At 37.5% G+C, this 20,621-nt stretch overlaps 1 protein-coding gene across 1 annotated transcript in view; it reads right to left on the bottom strand.

The window, feature by feature from the left end:
• The window catches only part of EMILIN2 (elastin microfibril interfacer 2), a 58,440-nt gene extending 38,701 nt beyond the window's left edge, over window positions 1-19,739 (bottom strand). The window contains exons 1-2 of the mRNA XM_031946586.1: window positions 19,163-19,739; window positions 18,452-18,574 (exon numbers count right to left, since the gene is read on the bottom strand). Of these exons, the coding sequence (XP_031802446.1) occupies window positions 18,452-18,574; window positions 19,163-19,275 (236 nt within the window). The 5' untranslated portion in view covers window positions 19,276-19,739. The remainder of the gene's footprint in view (window positions 1-18,451; window positions 18,575-19,162) is intronic.
• Window positions 19,740-20,621: the final 882 nt, after the last annotated feature.

Genomic DNA, 20,621 nt, shown 5'->3' with positions numbered 1-20,621 from the left:
TTGAAACAAGGGCTTCCTGACTTCATAGTCACCTCTCTATCCACTGTGCCAATGATGATAAACAAATAAAAATAGGAGCTGCTAAACCACAAGTTACTATTATCTATGTTTTATTGTATTCTTATTTTGTTAAATGTTTAGCCTGGGTTAGGTGGCACTTGGAAGTACTATGGACCACATACAGAGTGAGTACCATGTTTTTGACTTCTCTGCTCCACGTAGTAAGAAAATATATGTTTAATATGACTAATTGTTTTGTATGGACATGAAACAGAATGACTTCTAGATTGTGAGTGTGATCAAAGGATGATTTATTGTTCGGGATTTCTCAGCTCACAAACTAGAAAGACTTCTTTTTTTCTTTCTGAATTAGGATGGATGTGGTAGAACATAACTAGAAGTGCATTTTTCCTGAAAGGCTGACACTGCAAAGAATGTTATTTAAGGAGCATTTTCTCATCTTTTCCTACATTAAAGAAAATAAGAACAGCTGGGTCCTTTGTAGGACACACCCCCAAAAAAGTTTGCCTTCTGCAACATTTCTACAAAGGGAATACAAGAAGTTCTAATAACCTATCCTACTTGCATTCAACATCTATTATCTCTGTATGCTGGTCAAAGAAGAGATAACCAAGGGGTGAATTAATTTTTGGAGATTAATTTATCAGAACTTTTTCTTTTCAGGGGGAAAATGCCATAATATTTTTAAAACATCATATGCTTCTTGTATTTCCTGGAAAATCCTTTTTATTTCTTTTCTTTTTAGAGAATGGTGACTGAACCAGAAGATTAAAATATTGCTCAGAGCTCTAGGAGATCAACAACCTGCTTTTCTAAAGAAAGAACCAATTTATATGGGCAGGAAATAAATCACCTAGTGATTAAAGAAAAAATTTAGAACATTTGGATGGCTATTTTAAAAGACAGTCCATTCAATTCTAGTCTGAGGTTATCAATTTTAGGCTAAAAATACACTAGATAAAAATATCATGTGGTTCTGTGCTAAATAGTACCTTCCATACTGATTCAACATGCACTAACATTTTAATATTTCCCAAAAAAGTAAGTATCTTTTCTGCTATGAGTAATAACTAATGAAATATGTTAACCACTTTATTCAAGACTGAACACACCATCAACATTAATTAAACACTACTTATAAGACTGAATATGAACATGTAATCAAACTATTTTGCCTTTATTTAATAGTAATGCTGAAATATGATGGATATCAATCACTGTTTTCAACACAGCTTAAAATGAAAAATTTCCCATTTACCATATTCCTATATATTCCTATGTAGGCACCTAGATGGCACAGTGGATAGAGTGCCAAGCCTGGAGTCAGGAAGACTTATCTTTCTGAATTCAAATCTAGCTTCAGATACTTGGAAGTTATGTGACCCTAGGTAAGTCATCTAACCATGTTTGCCTCAGTTCTTCATCTACAAAATGACCTAGTGAAGGAAATGGCAAACCACTATAGTATCTTTGCCAAAAAAATTTCTAATAGTGTCATGAAGAGTTGGCCATGACTAAAAATAACTAAACAAAAAATTCTTCTATGGATCATAATCATATCTATTTGAAGATTTTAGTTTTTTATAAAAATGTAATTCTTGACTCATCTGTTCAATTTCTTCTTCTAGATCTCCCCCTTTTTTCTTCCTCCTGTTATCCTCTTCCTTTTTCAAGAATATAGGGAGGCTAGCCAGTAAGGCATGCCCTTGTTAAGTACCGGGCAAACAACACTAATGTTTGATAAATGTCTTTTGTTGTTATTGCTGAATTTGAGTTAGCATGCATTCTACTTTAAAGTGCTAACATGTCTTCCAGGGATAAGAGCCTATCAGATAGTCAAACTGTTAATTGCCAAAATCTGACTTGTTCAAAACCAGAGCATGGCCTACACTCATGTTCTAAGTATAAAAGGTAGCAAAGACATAATTATGAGAAGATCTTTGAAAGCTTCTTGGAACGTCACTGTAGCTCAGGAATTATTGCCCTTTAGAGACAATGGATAAAGATAATGAAGGGAAAGAACAATGATGAGGAAGATAAAGAGAATAATAAGAACTAAAATGATTTTTTTTTGGCCTGGATTTTTTATTTCTTCAGTGTGAGGAATTTCTATTATAGAAATTTCTTCCTTTCATGCAATTCAAGCAATTTGTTTGTAATGATAGTCTTGGAGAATTGCTTAGGACACTGACAAAGTAAATAATTTTTCCCTTGGTTACTCAGCAAGTATATGTCTGAAGCAGAACTTGAATCCAGACCTTCAAGGCCATTCTGCTCTCCACTCTGTCATACTCTTTCTCATATGAGAGGAAAAATGAATGAAACATCTTTGCTTGAATTTTTAAAAATGCTAGGGAGAAAAAAAAATTTTTAAAGTAAAATTTTACATGGTCATATCCATATAGTGTATAAAGCTAACTTTAAGAAACAGTCTATACATATTGACTAGATAACCACTGAGATTCCTTAATTCTGAAGTCTGTATAATTTGATTCAGATGCTGTACATAGTCAATACAATATTGTCATTCAATCATATTGCTTCCTTACTGACACCTAATTGATATCCTCAGTACAGAAAGAATGGGAATTCTGATTGCAGGAAAGAGAATTTTGAAGGAGGGAACACTGCAGCGTGAAGGCACTGGACTCCTGAGAGAATTAGAGCCACTAGACTAGAATGGGGAAAATCAGGACTAGAATCCAAAAGCTAAAATTGATTGTTCTTACTTAAACATGATCAAACCACAGATATCGTGATATCTAATATGGAATGCTTCCACTGAACACCAGTAATGTAGATATTTTTACTTTACCTGGACATATAAATGATTCTAGAAAGAATATTAAGATGCAAAAAGCACTAGATGAAAAGACCAAGAGACCCAAGTTCTAGTGCTGACTATGCTATTAACCAACTCAGTGGAGCAAGTCAGCTGCCCTATGAACTGTTTCCTTCATTTATAAAAAGGGATTAGCCTAAATGACCTTTAAATTCTCTTCCAGTTCTGAAATGTTATGACTCTAAAAATTTTTTAAATTATGGAATAAATGGCCATCTGAATTATTTTCAAGGTCCTTAAGTAAACTTTATCTTCCTTAAATTATTTCTTAGTTTCCAAATGTGCTCTCTTGCCTCAAAGAAAATCATGGTTTGTGAATGTTCTATGTTTTTACCATATTGATCTGCTAAAAGAAAGGACAGTATTTTAAGTCATGTACTAAATGATAAGGAGTTTGTATGTATGCAAGCATATGTGTGTGTTATATGCATGTATATATTTGCATGTGGGAGAAGTATTCCTTTTTTGCCTGTCATCTTTAGAGACATTTGCAAGTTGGATTCTTCACAATTTGTTAGCTGAACTATTTTTCATGGGAATGTTAGAGGTGAGGGGGGGAACTGGGAGAAGTGCTTCCTTGCAGGATCACAGATTTAGAACTGGAAGGGACCTTAGAAGTTCTACTAGAGGGCCAGAATAAATGAAGGGTGGGATTGAAATTTACATTCTCTTACTCAAAATCTAGCATTGCTGTACTATCCCTTGATGCTTCCCATCTCCTTTTTCAACTTCTACTTTCTTATTAGGAAGGAAGTTTGGAGATAGACTGGGCAGAAGTGAGAAGAAAAGGAAAAGGCAGAAGAAAAGCTACAGAAAGAGAGCATATTGTCTACCATGATGTTGTGGGGGGGAGGGGAAAAATTCTACCACATTATTTTACAATACAAAACTCAAAAAATGTCAGTACATGAAAAGAGCCAAACACATAGCAATTTGGTTTTCCCTAGAGGTAAACTAATCTTGGTTCTTCCCAGACATTGTCCTCAAGAATTATTTCCTTTGCCACTGTTGTAATTGAGGAGATATTTTATCATGGTAATTGGCTGTTACTTTCCTAACTAGGAAAATGGGCTGTTACTAATTTATCATCTTTGGGAACAAGTTATGTGGTGAGAAGAAAAGAAGAATGGGGATTTATGACAATTACTTTCCTCCAGGAAATGGAAGTGATGGAAAAATTTGGTAAATGGATGTAACTGTAAAGGATTTTGCTGTTGTTCTTAAATTCACTAAAGCATTGTCATCTTCTAAAAAAGCCTATAGTTAATTCCATCCAACAACTGTTTATTGAGTAGATACATGTCTAGCACTGTCCTTGATACTGTGTCAAATCCAAAGGGCCTATAATATTCTTTCCCTATTCTCATGTTAGTTTTAGTCTAATTTTATTTAACCTTCTATTATTAGTCAAAAGCTATTACCCTATTGACTTTAGCCCTATGCTCATTCTCACTGAGGTAAACCAGGAATTTTGTGGTTCATACATCATAACTACAGATGGGAGACAATAAAACTAAGGTATGACTTGAACAATTCTGCTAAATTACTCAAAAGGTGCCTTGCTGTTTTCTCTAACTCTCCCAATCTGCGGCCAAATTCCAGAGTCTCAGATCAGCCTCAGCGCCACAATGACGTCAACCTTTATAGAATCATAGATCTATAAAAGAAGGGAACATTAGAACTCAACCCCTCTCGTTTTATAGATGTACAGGGTCAACCTGAAATATTTGAATATGTCTGTAAGCCAATATTACATTGAATGCGCCCAGAGAATAACATTCGATAATATTTTCTCACAGATCTTTACCAAGGAGGCCAGCAAGCTCCCACATCCTAGGTTTCCACTACATATGCAGCCCTAGGGGTGCTGTGGCAGTCATGGCATTTCCTTAACCACTTCACATTAAGTAACCTGGGGCTCCAAAATACCAACCCACATCTACCACACCTCTCCTTTCCAGCTTTAAGTCACTATGTGGTTAACTCCCAGCCTAATTTGCCTGCCAAATACAATGGGTGGGTTTGTGGTGAAATCCCCCAGAGAGATGAGGACTAGCTTCCCCAGTTTAACCCTTAAGTTCTTTCCTCAAAAGATTTCTTTCTTCTCTATTTCCAGATGTCACCAACCTGAACTTGACTCTCAATATGTTTATTAAATTGAATTGACCTTCCAGAAAACCTGTCTTCTAGATTCCAGAAAGTTTTTTTTTAAAAAGTGTTATTCTGATAGTGGTGGTGATATATCCTGATCACAAGAAAGAGACATGCAGAGAGGAAAGAAAAAATGGGAATAAGCACAGAATAATAAAGTTGGAAAAACCCTAACTAGTATGGGTCAAAAACAAGACTTAAATCCCAGTTCATCCAGATCTAAAGACAGCCCTCTATCCTTTATGCTATGCTTCCTTTTTCTGAATGTATTATGTATATTCAATTCAACAAAAATTTACTAAACATCTACTATAAAAGGTATTGTACTATGTGAAATTATTACTACTACTAATGATGATGATATAATCTCTAATCTCATAGAACTATGGACTCCATTCACCATGCAAATTCAAGCTCCTAGCATGTGCTTCTTGAGGTACTAAAGTCATAATCACCGTAGTTCACAGTGATAAAAAAAAATTATATGATTTTGCATTAAGGATTTTAAGCCAAAGCAAAATTTCTTTGATTAAAAAAACTGTGAGAATCTAATATGTAAATGAATGTGAAAGCAGTTTGAAGATTGAAAAGAAAATTCACACAAACATATAAGTTGGCATTATAATGGTGTTTTTACTTTGACACTTCAGAAGCTCCATGATTGCTTCTATATGAACACAATCAACCCTGGTGTGGCTGGCATCTTCTTTGTGTTGTACCCAAGTAAAACTTCAAGAATTACTGATGTAAAAGAAAATTCATCACCTTAAGAGCAAACTTCTGAAGTTAAGCATCTCTCAACTTAATTGGCTGTCTCACAGAAGGTAATCTGCTACCTTCATCCAGAACTACTAATTGAACCTAGTGTCCTTAATTCTATTGCTCTGCATTTTACCATATCTTGCTTTGTCTTTGGTCCACCATGACATTTCCAGTCACCTCCATGCCCTGTGCATACTCTATCTCCCTCTGACCCTACCAACCCATCTTTACCTTGGCAGCTCTAAGAACAGAAATCAAATCAACAGTATTGCTGCTTGTGATGAATGCATATTTTAAAATCAGCTGGAGTCAGGAATTCAGGTTAAGGGAAAATCTTCAATCTTTATTCTTTTTGGAGGTGAAGGGGGATTAGTAATGTGAGCAGCTATGACAGGAACCAGCCAGCAGTCCCTTTCCGCTTCTCTCTCCACCCCTCTGCCTCCACCCACCAAAATCATCATTTCCTATACTATACATCAGGACTTGCACAAAGAGTGAGCAGGGGACATTCTTTCTCCAAGCATATATATTAATAGAATATAGTCCAATTACTATTTAGCTTCACGTGCTTGGGACCTCAGTGCATCAACTCGAGCTTCAGCCCATTACAGCTGCTAATTAAAAAACATGTCAATTAATTGTACTATTGCTCACATTATTATTCTCTTTGACTTTCCTGTCTAAAACACTTTACTTTGGTCATAATTCCCCTATATATGTTGTTTCCCTTATTAGAATGTAAGTTCCTCAGGCTGATTTCAGAAAAGCCTTTGAAGACTTACATGAACTGAACAGATGCTGAGTGAAGTGAATGGAACTAGGAGATTATATGATGATAAACTATGACAGACTTAGTTCTTCTCTGCAATTCAGTGATCCAAGACAATTCAAAAAGGCTTGGGATGAAAAATGTCATCCGCATCCAGAGAGAGAACTAGGAAGACTGAATGTGAATCAAGGCATAATATTTTCACCTTTTTTGTTTGTTTTTCTTCCTCATGTTTTTTTTTTTCCCTTTTAGCCTGATCTTTCTTGCACATGACAAATATGGAAATATATTTAAAAGGATTGTCCATTAAAAAAAAAAAGTAAGCTTCTTGAGGATGGGAAATGTTTTGCTTACTTTTATTTATATTCCCAACACAGCACAGCGCACGGCACAGAGAAAGTGCTTAATGAATGCTTTTTCATTCATTCATCGATTAGTAGTATCAATACTACTATTGTCACAGCTAGTCGTGTCAACTTTAACTTTGAAAGAGTTCTACCAAGAGAAAGTTCCTGGAACTCCTAGCAGATTTGAATGCTACAGTTGGAGAAGGCACTGGACTTTTAGAAGCCGGGAGACCTGGCTCTAACACTAACTAGCTGTGTCATCTTACCTAACTGAAGTTATTTCATGTCTTTGGGCCTCAATTTCCTCTTAAGTAAAAAAAAAAGGGGGGGGGGGGAGAGGTACTTCTATATTCTGGTCCCTTTCAGCTCTAAGATCACACAAGGAAGTTAAGCCCAAGTAAGATAATATTCTGATTTTTCTAACCCAACCTTCTTATATAGCTTTCTAACTAATCTCAGTGAAAAGACTTTTTCAAAATTTAATTAGGATGAGGGAAATGCTGGCACTCTGCTCCTCCAAACACCACCTACCATAAATTCCTTACTCAGTGTTATCATTGCCACAGAGGAGCCAAAGCTGATTCTAGTCCAAAGCATCCCATTTTTCTTTTATCCTCCTCACCCTCAGCTACAGTTGTTGTTTTAAGCCTAACCAGGAAAAAAAAATGCTTTGAGATATCAAAGAAACAAAGAAAGAAGTGAAAAAACTAGCACGATAAGTCTGTGTCAGTTGGTGATGTCAGAAAAATCTTGCCCTTTTCCGGCTGGAACATATCGCATAAATGTAAATGCAATATTCCTGAGCTGCAAGTGGCTATACTTGGATGCTTATCCCCAACAATACTCCCTCTTTCTAGATTTTACTCTCCCCAAAGCCCCAAAATATTACTAGCAATTAGTTGCACTAATACGAGTAGGAAGTTATGTGAATAATTGGAATTACTGCAACAAATCATGAATGATGCATGAAAGGAAACAATACCCATTCCAATTAGCAGAGAAGAAAGACAGTATTGTTTGGGCAAGCTGTAAACCAAAATATTTATTAGGGGAGGGAGACCTCCAGGAAGCAACAGCTTACGAGTGAGCACGCGCAACTGCTTGGGCACACACACACACCCCTTCATCCCCCTCATAGAGGGTTGTGAACATCCTATATTGGCCTATGATTGCCCGATGTCAAATAGAAGCAGATTATACTCCACATGGGTCTGGAGATTTCAATGACACAGGTATGGACACACTAAAGCAAACCCCAGAACATGGGTAAGAATTTTTTCCTGCCCAAGAAAGTTTGGAGATTTGAGATACTTTGGACCTTCAGCCCAAAGGTTATTAAGTTGTCTCAGAATCTTATAATATGCAATGAATAAATACTTACTGATTAAATGAATAGTTTATTCTACCTGTTCCCTCCTTCCAATGCCTCCATATCCTAAGTCTCCTGTAGTTATCTTTTGAAAAGCACAAAAAAGTCCCTTGAAACAACATCCCCAATCTGAGCTGAGAAAAAGCTTTTATAATCATGAGACACATACACAGTGTGTGTTACTAGAGAGAGCTGTAATTATTAAACTTCAGTGTGAGCATTTACTAATCGAAAATTGACAGTCACTAAAAATCAAAGTTGTGTTTATTGTTTTGTTGAAATGGAAATGGAAATGGAAAGTGCTAATAATGCAGATTGAATTTAAAAGTGTGTGTCCCCATATTTTTCCACTCCATGGAGCCTTCATTGTTAGATATTTACCAGCATAGCCTTGTATTGCTCTACTTACATTTTCTTAAGCTCAAAGAAAGTGCAATAAAATGGTCAGGTAATAAAATCATTCTAATTTGGATATCTGGTGAATGGAGGGTAACAATAACAATGAAGAATAACAACAACTGACATTTATATAGCACCTGAAGGTTTGCAAATTGTTTTCTATCTATTATCTCATTTGAAACTCACAACCCTCCTGCATACTCAAGTCCAGTTCCATAAACCTAGGTAAGAACTGGAATTTGTTGGGTCATCCTGAAAGTTTCACCCAGTGCCATTATTCTAAACTGGGTGGGGGGTGGGGGGAGAGGGGAGGAATGGTGTACACAAAAAGGCACTCCAGGTAGATCCTAAGCTACTATATTATTGTTTACAAAGTTGATCCGATAAACTCATCATAAGAATGAATACTTTTTTTTTCCTAGTCAAGGGCAAAGATTTTATTAAAAGCAATGTGATGCCATTACTGAGCAGACAGAATTCTAAGCAAATTCAGTGAGAATGAATACTTTAAACAGAATTAGGCCTTTTGGTGCTCACTTAAAGTGTAAGGTTTATAAGAGTTTATTCAGAAAGAAAATACTCCAGAAATCCAACTTTAGTCTTCCTCTGCTCCCCCACCCCCCTTTTTTTTTTAAAGTCTGGGTCTCCCTATCACTTGGAGGCTAGAAGTACTAGTTCCACTAAATGTCAGAACTTCAAAGCACAAGCCTCCAGCCTCAGCTTTCCCAGTAGCAGTAATTCAGGTATACACCACCATGAACAGCCTCAATCCTATTTTTAAAGGATGCTTGCTAAACTGAATTCTTCCAAAGGATTCTGAAACAAAGTACTCTCAATATAGTATCTAACCACTTTCTCAGAATAAAAGCCAAATTCAAAACAGGAAAAGAATAAAATAATCACAAGACATGTAAGTTCATATTTCACTCATGTACTCTACATTTCAAGCAAACTGGCTCACTTACAGAGGTATGCACAGCATACTCCATTAGAGTATGCATTAAGGGAATTTTATTTTTTAATGGTTAAGTCATCAAGCATTTATTAAGCACCTACTATGTGCCAGGCATTGAGCTAAGCACTGAGAATAGGATGGCAAAATACAAAATAAAACAAATGTTCCTGATCTCAAGGCGTTTACTAAGAAATCCTTTATTGAATAATTAATAACAAAAGATACTGGTTTTATTCATCAAACTATATATTGCTGCAATGTATTCATTATGCAATTCAGCACTTATTACCTAACAATGAACCATGTTTTTAAATCATGTGATTTAATTTAAATGAAAAGCCACTCTTGGGACAGGTAGATGACAGAGTGGATAGAGCACTGGCCTGAGAGGAAGGAGAGAGGACAGAGAAACAGGAGGGAAGAAGCGAAGAGAGGGAAAGGAGGGAAGGGGAGGCACTCTTTAAAATATATATATATATATTTCAGAATATACGGGCAGATTCAGAACATGTACCCAAATCAAATTTCTATACTCTGATTTGACTAGTCCTTCTCTTGCCTGCATATTTATACATCCTTGACTACATTCTCTCCCTCAACAATGCCTCTGAGAAGCCTTAATTTCCAGGTCTACCTTTTATTGAAAGTTTTTCCTGATCCCTCAAGTTGTGTTTTCTTCCTCCTCAAATTATATTTAACTTATTTATCTGTATTCATATTGTAATCCTGTGATATAATGTAAGGACCTTGAGGGCAGGTCCTATTTTTCTCGGTACTTAGCACATAATAGGCTTAAAAAATTGACAATTATTAAATGAGTCAGTCGGCAAACATTTATTAAATACTTAGTATGTGCCAAAGACTGTGTTAGGCACTGGAGATAAAAAAAAAAAAAAAAAAAAAACAATGCAAAAACTTAGCCCGGCTCTTAAAGAGTGCTCTCAAAGATTCACTGTCTAATAGGTAAGGTAAGATGCAAACAACTATATGTAACAATTATATATAAAGGATAGACTAAAGAATAAGCCTCAGAGGGAAGCACTATGATTAAATAGAAGATTGAGAAAGGTTTCTTGCAGAAGGTGAAACTTAGCTGAAACCAAGTCAGGAAACAAAGACAAAGGAGGGAAGAGACATGAAGGATTGAGAGTGAAAATGCTCACTGCAGGGAAATAGAAGGTCCTTTCCTAAGAAAAGCAAGGAGTCCAGTATCTTTAGATTGCAGAGTATGCAGAGAGGAGTCAAGCTTCAGAGGACTGGAAAAAATGGAAAGGGTGAGATTCTGATAGGTTTTAGAAGCCAAACATGATTTTATATTTGATCCTAGGAAGTTCAGGGAACGCTGAAACTTACTGAATAGGGGGAAAGGTGGTAAGAAGTAATATGGGTTAGACTTTGGGGACAATATCCTGAGAAGTATATGAAAGATGTTCCTAAGAAAAAAATGAAAGGACTTGACAATTGATTGGATATGGCAGATTAGAGAGCGGGATGAGTCAGGGATGACACCTTGGTTGTAAATCTGGGTAACAGAGAAGATAGTAAATGGATGGACAGTAAAATATGGAAGCTAGGAAGAGAGTTGAGGAAGAAAAAAAATTCGGCTTTGGACATGTTGAGTTTAAGATGTCTAAATGATATATTGTTCACAAGATGTAATAAAGTGCTGGAAATATACAACTGGAGACAAATAGATCTGAGAATCAGCTGCAGAAAGTTGGTAACTGATACCATGGGAGTTGATGAGATCACTAGGAGACATAGTATAGAGGGAGGAGGGAGTGGTTCTAGCACAAAGACAAGGGGGCCACCTACAATTAGTGGCAATGACATAGATGAAGAAGATTCAGAAAAGGAAACTAAGAAGTGGTAAGATGTGAGGAGCAAAGGAGACCAGTGTCACCTAAATCTGGAGAGAGAAAAATGTCAAGAATGGGAAGATGACAGTAAATGCTGCAGAGAGATCAGGAAGGATGAAGATTAAGAAATAGCTATCAGTTATAGCAATTAAGAGATCATTGCTAATTTGGAGACAGCAGGGTTCTCTCCTTTCCTCTGCCACCACCCAGATATCTCTTTGCATCTGAACTAATAAAAGTGTCTGCTGCTTGCTCTCCTAGTCTCCTCACTGCAACTCATCTTCCACTCTATCAAAGAGATCCCCCTAAATAATGGACTTGATGATGTCATTCCCTTTGCCCCATCTAATAAACTTCAAAGGCTCCTTATTTTCTTCAGGATCAAATTTTAAAATCCTATTTGGCTTTTAAGGTCTTTCCTAAATTGTCCCTTCCTACCTTTCCAGTCTTTTACCTTACTCCCTTCTAAAATCTATGGATTGGCTTCATTGCTCTTCCCAAACAATCTCTTGACATACATTTTCACTCTCCTCCACATCTGGAATTCTTTCCCTCTTTTTCTTTACCTCCTGTATTCCATTTACATCTAGCTCAAATTCTATCTTTTGCAAGAAATCTTTCCTGTTTCCCTTAATGTCAGTATTTTCTCCCTGCTGATCATCTCATTTATCCTGTACATACTTTGCTTGTACAAAGTTAGAAGCATATTGCCTCCCTCATTAAATTGTGAGCTCTCAGAGAGCAGGAACTATTTTTGCCTTTCTTTAAATCCCTAGTACTGTAGCCCAGTGCCTGACACAGGGTAAATGCTTAATAAATGTTTGCTGACTGGACTGGTAAGAAAGGCCTGAACAGGGTGGGAATAGAAACAGATGTGAACTAATACTGTATTTCAAAATTAAGGAAACATTTTTTTCATAAGGCAATGTAAAATTACTTTTATTCTGAGTAAATATTCTATGAAAATGCCTTTAACAGACAGCTGAGGACACAAAATTACAACACTTCTGTTGAATCACAGCCAGTAACTGCTTTCTAAGAGAATAGCAGAGCTTTAAAATAAACAAGGTTTTATGGAAACAGAGCAGATAAGACAGAGCTGTTGCCCAGTGAATTACATGGAAAGCCATGAAAAATCAGGTCTTCTCCTAATAAAGGTCAGACTTTGAAGAGATTAAATGAGTAAAGATGATAGCTGTAACCACAGCTAGGGGGTCATATCTTTTTTTCAGCTATTTAATCTTTTTATCTCAGTATGATAAGAGAGGTTTGTAGAATAAACAGACAAGCTTGAAGACTAGTCAAAAGGCAATGCTAATCAAAAGATTAAAGTACCATAACAGCTTTTAAATAAAAAAATAATATGAGACAAGTTTTCAAAGAGCAAACTGTGTCATTATTTACAAATCACCATTTCCCCCATTCCATATAGGGCAGATATACTGTCAGCACTCAACAAATGATAAATACCACTACTGTATCGTTAACAGATGGGAAATCACCAGATCTTCTACACTTGCTTTAAGCTCATCCACTGATGGAGTTAATAATCATATCAATGTAATGAATTCTAATATTAATCTTCTTTCAGCATCAGGCTTTTTTTCTGACATTTTGCAGTTAACAGTTTATATGTATAATTTTTATCAACTAATCTTAAATGTTAATAAATTTATTTGCCTTTATATTTGAATAAACTAATTTTTAAATTATAACTTTTTCCATATGTGACATCTGCTTGCTAAATTCTAATTATTTAGGGATTGTATTTGTTATGCAGAGACATATACTTGCAAGGTGATGTGGTATAGTGGAAAAATATGTTTCTCCCAAAATGCCAAAGTCCCATTAGGCACAGGAAGAATGTAGCTACCTTTAACATCATTCTAATTAAAAACTCAAACTAGAGCAAGGTATTTTAAAAATCCTAAGTGGATTTTTGGGGGGGGTCAGAGGGAAATTTGTTACTATTATCAACAATTAGGAAAACTTTTGGAATTACAAATGACTAAAGTGCTGTCATTCATACGAACATTGTGCTATTGGCCCACTCACTGTCACTGAGTACTAGGTATAAATTGTTCTTTTAGTAATGAGGAAAGATTTGTCCTGAGTTCTTTCCCTTGTCTCCTTGTGACCAGTGACACACATTTCCACGACAGCTTGGCAGTGGTTATGTATGAATTCTCTGGAAGTTCTGGAACACAGTAAAGCTATTATGATGCTCATAGTAACTGTGACCTTCAACTTTGGCCTTATGAACTTGTTTCTTTCCTCCTCCTGATTTTCCAATTTCTATGAATGGAACTATCATCCCCCACGACTTACTTGAAACCTTTAAAGGTCATTGCCTTTGATCTTCTCTATTCGTTGTCCTCCGCATTCAATCACCTCACAGACAATTCCATTTCTGCCCTTTTCTGTCAAATCCATAAACCTCCTGGATTGCCCCTCTGGTTTAGACCCTCATTACTCTAGATTACAGACTGTTGTAACAACCTACCTTCAGGCACCAACATCACCACCACCTTCCCAATCTTTCCTATAAACCATTGCCAGATTAGTCTAACTCATAAACATCCCTGGTTCTTTACTGCCTATACAATGAAGTCCAAACTCCTCAGACTGGCAGTTCAGGTTTTCCATGCTCTAGTTCCAACCTACCTTTCCAGTCTTCATAGTTTAGCCAAACTGGACTACTAGCTGTTTCACAAATACATCCCTCACTCTTCTGCCCATCTACCTCTGCTCCCTGCATTTTCAAATGGAAAATGAAATGCAAATATTTCTCATAACCAAGTCCACTGAAATCCAAGCGATGATAATAGCAGAATACTATTCTAAGGTTTGAAAAGTGCTTTATAAAAATTATCACTCCTGGAGACAGTCATATGCATTTAAAAAAAGGACTGTGGGGACTGAATGTGTATTACAACATAGTATTTTCATCTTTTTTCTTTTTGTTGGTGTTGCTTGCTTGCTTTTTTCCTTCCTCTTTTTTTCCCCTTTTTGATCTAATTTTTATTGTGCAGCATGATAAATGTGGAAATATATAGAAGAATCACACATATTTAACCTATATTGGATAACTTGCTGCCTAGGGAAGGGTGGGAAGAAAAGAGAAAAATTTGGAACACAAGGTTTTAGCAAAGGTGAATGCTGAAAACTATCTTTGTCTGTGTATACCCTTTGATCCAAGAGTGTTTCTACTGGACCTGTATCCCAAGGAAATCATGAAAATGTCCCACATGTGCAAAAATGTTTGTAGTAGCCTTTTTCGTAGTGGCAAGAAACTGGAAACTGATAGGATGCTCATCAGTTGGGAAATGGCCGAATAAGTCATGGCATATGAATGTAATGGAATATTATTGTTGTATAAGAAATGATCAGCAAGAGGATTTCAGAAAGGTCTAAAGAAACTACATGAACTGATGCTGAGTGAAGTGAATAGAACCAAGAGAACACTGAACATAGCAACAAGATGAAGGTTGAAAACTATGTATGCATACATTTTGAAAATAAACTAAAAAAATTTAAACTAACTTTGCTTGTATTTTGAAAACAAAAAGCTATTAATTTAAAAAAATTATCATTCCTCACAACAACCTTAAAAGACAGTGATATTATTATACCCATTTTTACAGATGAGGAAATGCCCTGCTATGTGAAGCCTTCTTTCACTTACCTAAACAGAAGTGATATATCTCTATCCTTTGAACATTCATATTAATATATATCTCTTATATTTTCTTTTACAATACACTTTTCAACACTATACTAAAAACTTCTTAAATTTGGGGACAGTCTTATTTATCTATAGCAGTTACACATATTGGGCATTTGATATTTGATGAATGAATGAATTCTACTTGAATTAACTGACCTAAATAACTAACTTTCCCTCAGATTCAAGAAAAAAAGTATTTTAATAAAAATAACAGAGGCAATGTAGTGGATAGAAGCCAGGCCTAACGTCAGGAAAACCTGAATTCCAATCTTACTACCTGTGTAATACTGGAAACGTCACTAAACCCTGTTTATCTCAGTTTCCTCATCCGTAAAATGAGCTGGAGAAGGAAATGGCAAGAATCTGACATGGTTATATCACCCAAACCACAAAAAAAAAGAACAATCAAGCCACTTACTCAAGTTACTATGGAAAAAGTAACTCTTATACAGGTAGTTCTAACAATGACAGTTGTCAATCACTTTTCTGATTAGGAGTTGCCTTTCATGACAGAGGATTATAAATCTTCTAAATATAGCCAAGGAATACACATTGATTGCTACAACCCACTGAAGCTACATACTAAAAAGACCAATGATACTTCACATTTCCGTGAAAAGAAATAGTTTAAAATGTCTAAGTGCATGTGTAGGCAAAGGACCTGATAGTTCTATTTTTACACATTATACACCAAAATGCTCAGTTTGGCTTAAAGCAGTTGGATTTTTTATGATTAATTTGGCTCTTAAGATTAAGAGCATCCTGCTTAATGCTTTTTTTTTCAAAGGATGCCTGAACTTCCCTTCATAATCTCAACAAAAGATGTCCTCAGAACTCTCTTCCCTTGCCTTCTAATAACTATTTTCTTTGGTAGTTCTGCCTTGTACCTCAGGCAATTAGGCTCTAAATTTTTGCCTTAAGGTTCTATTCTGCTGAAGAAGCATCATAACATAGTTTGGAGCACTGGACTTAGGAAAACTTGGTTTTAAATCTTTCCTCAGACATTTACTAATTGTGTGACCCTACTGAAAGCAGGTAAACTTTTTAAGCCTGGGGCCTTTCAGTTTCCTGTTAAATAGAAGGACTGGAGCAAGGTTTCTTAAAACTTTTTCAACTCTTGATTCCTTTTTGTCCAAGAAATTTTTACATTATTCCAGGTATACGTGGCATATAAAATAAATATACAAACCATTTACTGATAATAAATCATTATTTTGTAATCTCCCACTTTCAGTTACCAGACCCCATATAGAGTGGTGAACAATAGTTTAAGAAGCTGAGGATTAGAGAACCTTTAAAGTATATTCTAGTTCTAAATCTATGATCCTATTAGCAAAAAAAAAAATATCCCAAGAATGATAAGAATCAGCTACTCAGTGGCATACTTTCTTTGCCTGGAATTCTATATATATGATAATTATATATTCAAACTTAATTATTAGGAGAATATGAATTGTACCTGTAATTGTGTCATATAGCTATAATTATCATTTATTCTGATATACCCTTACCTTATATCTGACTATAACTGCAAAAGCTATGTAAGAAAAAAAAAAAACTCCTGTTCATAGATATTTCTAAAATGTTTTATGCATACCATCTCATTTGGATTTGAAAGAGCATTACCTATTATGGAATATTACTGTTCTGTAAGAAATGACCAACAGGATGATTTCAGAAAGGCCTGGAGAGACTTACACGAACTGATGCTGAGTGAAATGAGCAGGACCAGGAGATCATTATATACTTCAACAACAATACTATATGATGACCAGTTCTGATGGACCTGGCCATCCTCAGCAACAAGATCAACCAAATCATTTCCAATGGAGCAGTAATGAACTGAACCAGCTACGCCCAGAGAAAGAACTCTGGGAGATGACTAAAAACCATTACATTGAATTCCCAATCCCTATATTTATGCCCACCTGCATTTTTGATTTCCTTCACAAGCTAATTGTACAATATTTCAGAGTCTGATTCTTTTTGTACAGCAAAATAACGGTTTGGTCATGTATACTTATTGTGTATCTAATTTATATTTTAATGTATTTAACATCTACTAGTCATCCTGCCATTTAGGGGAGGAGGTGTGGGGGGGTAAGAGGTGAAAAATTGGAACAAGAGGTTTAGCAATTGTTAATGCTGTAAAGTTACCCATACATATAACCTGTAAATAAAAGGCTATTAAATAAAAAAAAAAAAAGAAAGAAAGAAAGAAAGAAAGAGCATTACCATCTTTTCCATTAGGGATGAAATCACTATGGTTCCAAGTGATTAGATGACTACTTCTCACCATCCTACAGCTATCTCTCTCCTGACAAACAATGTTTGTGTCCCTCTGGGCAATTACTCAGTGTGAAGGAATAGTTTAGGGTAACTTTTTAAAACTATAGAATTGGCAAAAAGATGTTGACTTGCACATTGATATAGGGAGTTTCTCTATTTAGGAATGCCCCATATCAATGAAGTCATGGTCCAGTTTTCCTTTCTTATATAATTAATGACAGAGTAAGAACTTGAATGGGGGGAAAGTCTGCACTAAAACAGTTGATTCTGGCAGAACATAAGATGTATAGTGCACTTTAAAAATCGTGCCTTTTCTCTATTGTAAGGAACTGAAATCTTGCTAAAAATAAAGATAATGAAATTTTTTTATAATTTTATGCCATCACTAACAACAATTTGCAGTCACTTAAAAACACCTAACTATAAAAAGAAGAAAAAAAATGTAAAATTTAAACAGTGACTTTTGCTGGATGGAATTTGAAACTGTAAATGTTACATTCAGGCACTGAGACGATGTTCTCTCGAATCAAACATTAGTACAAAACTATGATTTTGAGCCATATTATACAATCTAGGAGTACTACAAAATTTCCTCAGGATTTTAACAGTATCTATTTTGGAAGCTTGTGCTGTGTGCTCTTGCCCCACAATGCACAATATGGATCTAATTACCTTCAGCTGCTTTATGTTAGTAATAAAAAAGGGAAAGCTTTGTTCATCATCTAACATGGTCCAGTAATCACAGGCTCAAAAATCATCCATATCCTTCAATCCCCATACAAAGAAATAAACTTTTAAAATACCTCCAACACGTTGCGCTATCCTGCTAAGCGCGGTAACTTTCCGGCTATTGAGTTTTCTCTAGATCTGGAAGTGATTTAGTGATGGAATGGAGACCAAGCTTTCTCCTTAGTCCCCCGACCCACCCCCGCCACACTCTCTCGGCCTCGAAAGTACTTACACCGGCGTGGACGGACAGGGAATCTGGTTCCAGGCACATTTGTACTGAGCTTGAATAAAACTCTCAGTTCCCTCCAGCACAGAGCAGCTTACATTCTTGTTCACTATGTAGGCGCACCAGTTCCTGGGGCGGGGAGGAGAGAAAAGGATTAACTGTAAAATGGGCAAACAATGAGAACCTCAAAGACTGGATGAATCGAGGTATATACAATGCATTTGATGGCTGAGGGCAACGTGGGTATGGAGAGGATCGTCTTTTAAAAAATTAAATAAGTGTATGAAAGAATGAGAATGAATGCCAAGGTGAGTTGCTCCAGCGTCTATGTGCCTTGAAGCAGTTTTCGCTCCCCCTCCCCTCGAGACAGAAGATGCTCCCTCCCTCATCCCCGCGCCCCCCAGAGCTTGGCAGAGCCAGAGTTCAGCGTGCGGCCAGGTCAGTCCAGCATGTCTCCAGGCCGCTGCTGTCCCGCTTGCAGTTCGGCTCCTCCGCCTGGCCAGTCAGCTCACTGCTCTCCGGATAGGCTCCCCAAACCAGCCCCCAATCCAGGAGATGCTGGCTAGGTTAGGCGCGGGGAGTCTACGTGTCACCCCGCAGCACCCCGGGGACTTTTGCTGCTCCCAGTGCATTCGGGGATGGGGAGGGAGGGAGTCCACGCCTCCAAGGGGATTCGTACTGGCCAGGAGAAGGGGAAAGGGCGAGGGGGAGACTTACTTGTTCCGAACGCCGGGCCGGCTGGTCTGCCGCATATGGGGGGTCGCTTGGGTGAGCCAGTCCCCTTGAAGGGCCAAGAGCACCAGCACCGACGCCCAGCCGCAGGGCCACATTCTGCTGCGCCCCGGGCTTGGATAGCCCCGCCGCTCCAGCTGCTGCAGCTGGCGCAAAGAAAGCGAACGAGCGCGCTCCACCGCCCCGCCGGACCGAACGCGCCCGCAGACTGGGCTCTGGGGTGGAGGGCAGGGGGCAGCCACCCAGAGCCCGGGCCACCAGGTCCGCTTGCTGGAGGCGGCAGGCTCTGCTGCTTCGGCCCCTTTTCTAGCGCCCCCCGCCCTCCCGCTCAGCACCCGACCCCTCAGTCTACTTTCTCACACTTCTCCTTTTCCGGCTTTCCTCACCCTGCTCTTCTCCTCCACGGGTCCCTTAATGACGCACAGGTCCCCCCGGTTGCCGCCCTCCTCTTTATTTCACTTCCCCCTCCGAAATGTGACTCTTCCCTCCACCCGGACTCAGTCTCTGTGTCTCCAGTCCCCTTCGCCTCTCTGTAGGGGGTTAGGAGCAAGAGGGTTGGGAGAAGGGTCTGTATTACAATATTTCAAATTACTCATTCTTTTGGTCTTTTCCCAGAAGCACAGGAACTCCGCCTTCCACCTACCAAACACACACACACCCCTAGCCCCTCAGGAGTAGCGATTCATAGTCTGAGAGTCTGTTCCCACAGGCATCCCTGGGTGCTAAACTTCTAGTGCTGAGTCCGGGGGCATCTTTATCAGTCCCCTGGGAAGCACTGATCTGGATTTCCTCATTTGGCAGGAGACATGAATTCACTCCTCTTTTCTTATGTCCACTGATTCATCTCCACCACTTTTATGCGCAGAGAGGAGATAAAGAGGAAAGCTAAGAAGGCAGTGTCTTTTCTTTTTCATCTTTACACAATGCAAAGTTACACAAGTCAGCAGTACTCATTTAAAATTTTCCAAAATTACTGACTTTGATAACACTCGAATATACTTCCTTCCCCCCGCCCCCCAAAAAGGGAAACAGCAATACCGTCTCAGCCATAGTTGGACCTTTTTTGTCTTTACCACTTACATATTTAGGTTTGTGTTTTCTAAGCAGAGATTTTCTTGGGAATCCTTATATCAATCAAAGAACTGCCTAAAATAGGTTTTTGTCTCAGAACCGAAGTTTGGTGTAGAATGGTGGTTAAATGTTGGAAGGGTAAATCAAAATCTTTGCCTGTAACATCCCATATCTAGATTTTTTTTTCTTGGTTTAGTAATCTGCCTTCAGTATTTTATCAAATGTAGTAATTTCTAATTGAAATTCTAACAGCCTTAGAAAAGTAGACAGGTTTTTGTTTGTACTTTGCTTTTCATTCAATATCTTTTGGTTCCCCTGTCCATTTAACTTTTTATTATCCTCACCATCTCTTCTTAGTAGAAGGGATCCCTTA

This window comes from Sarcophilus harrisii, chromosome 1 (genome assembly GCF_902635505.1).
Source record: "Sarcophilus harrisii chromosome 1, mSarHar1.11, whole genome shotgun sequence".
NCBI lineage: Eukaryota > Metazoa > Chordata > Mammalia > Dasyuromorphia > Dasyuridae > Sarcophilus > Sarcophilus harrisii.
This window is presented reverse-complemented; position numbering and strand designations above follow the sequence as displayed.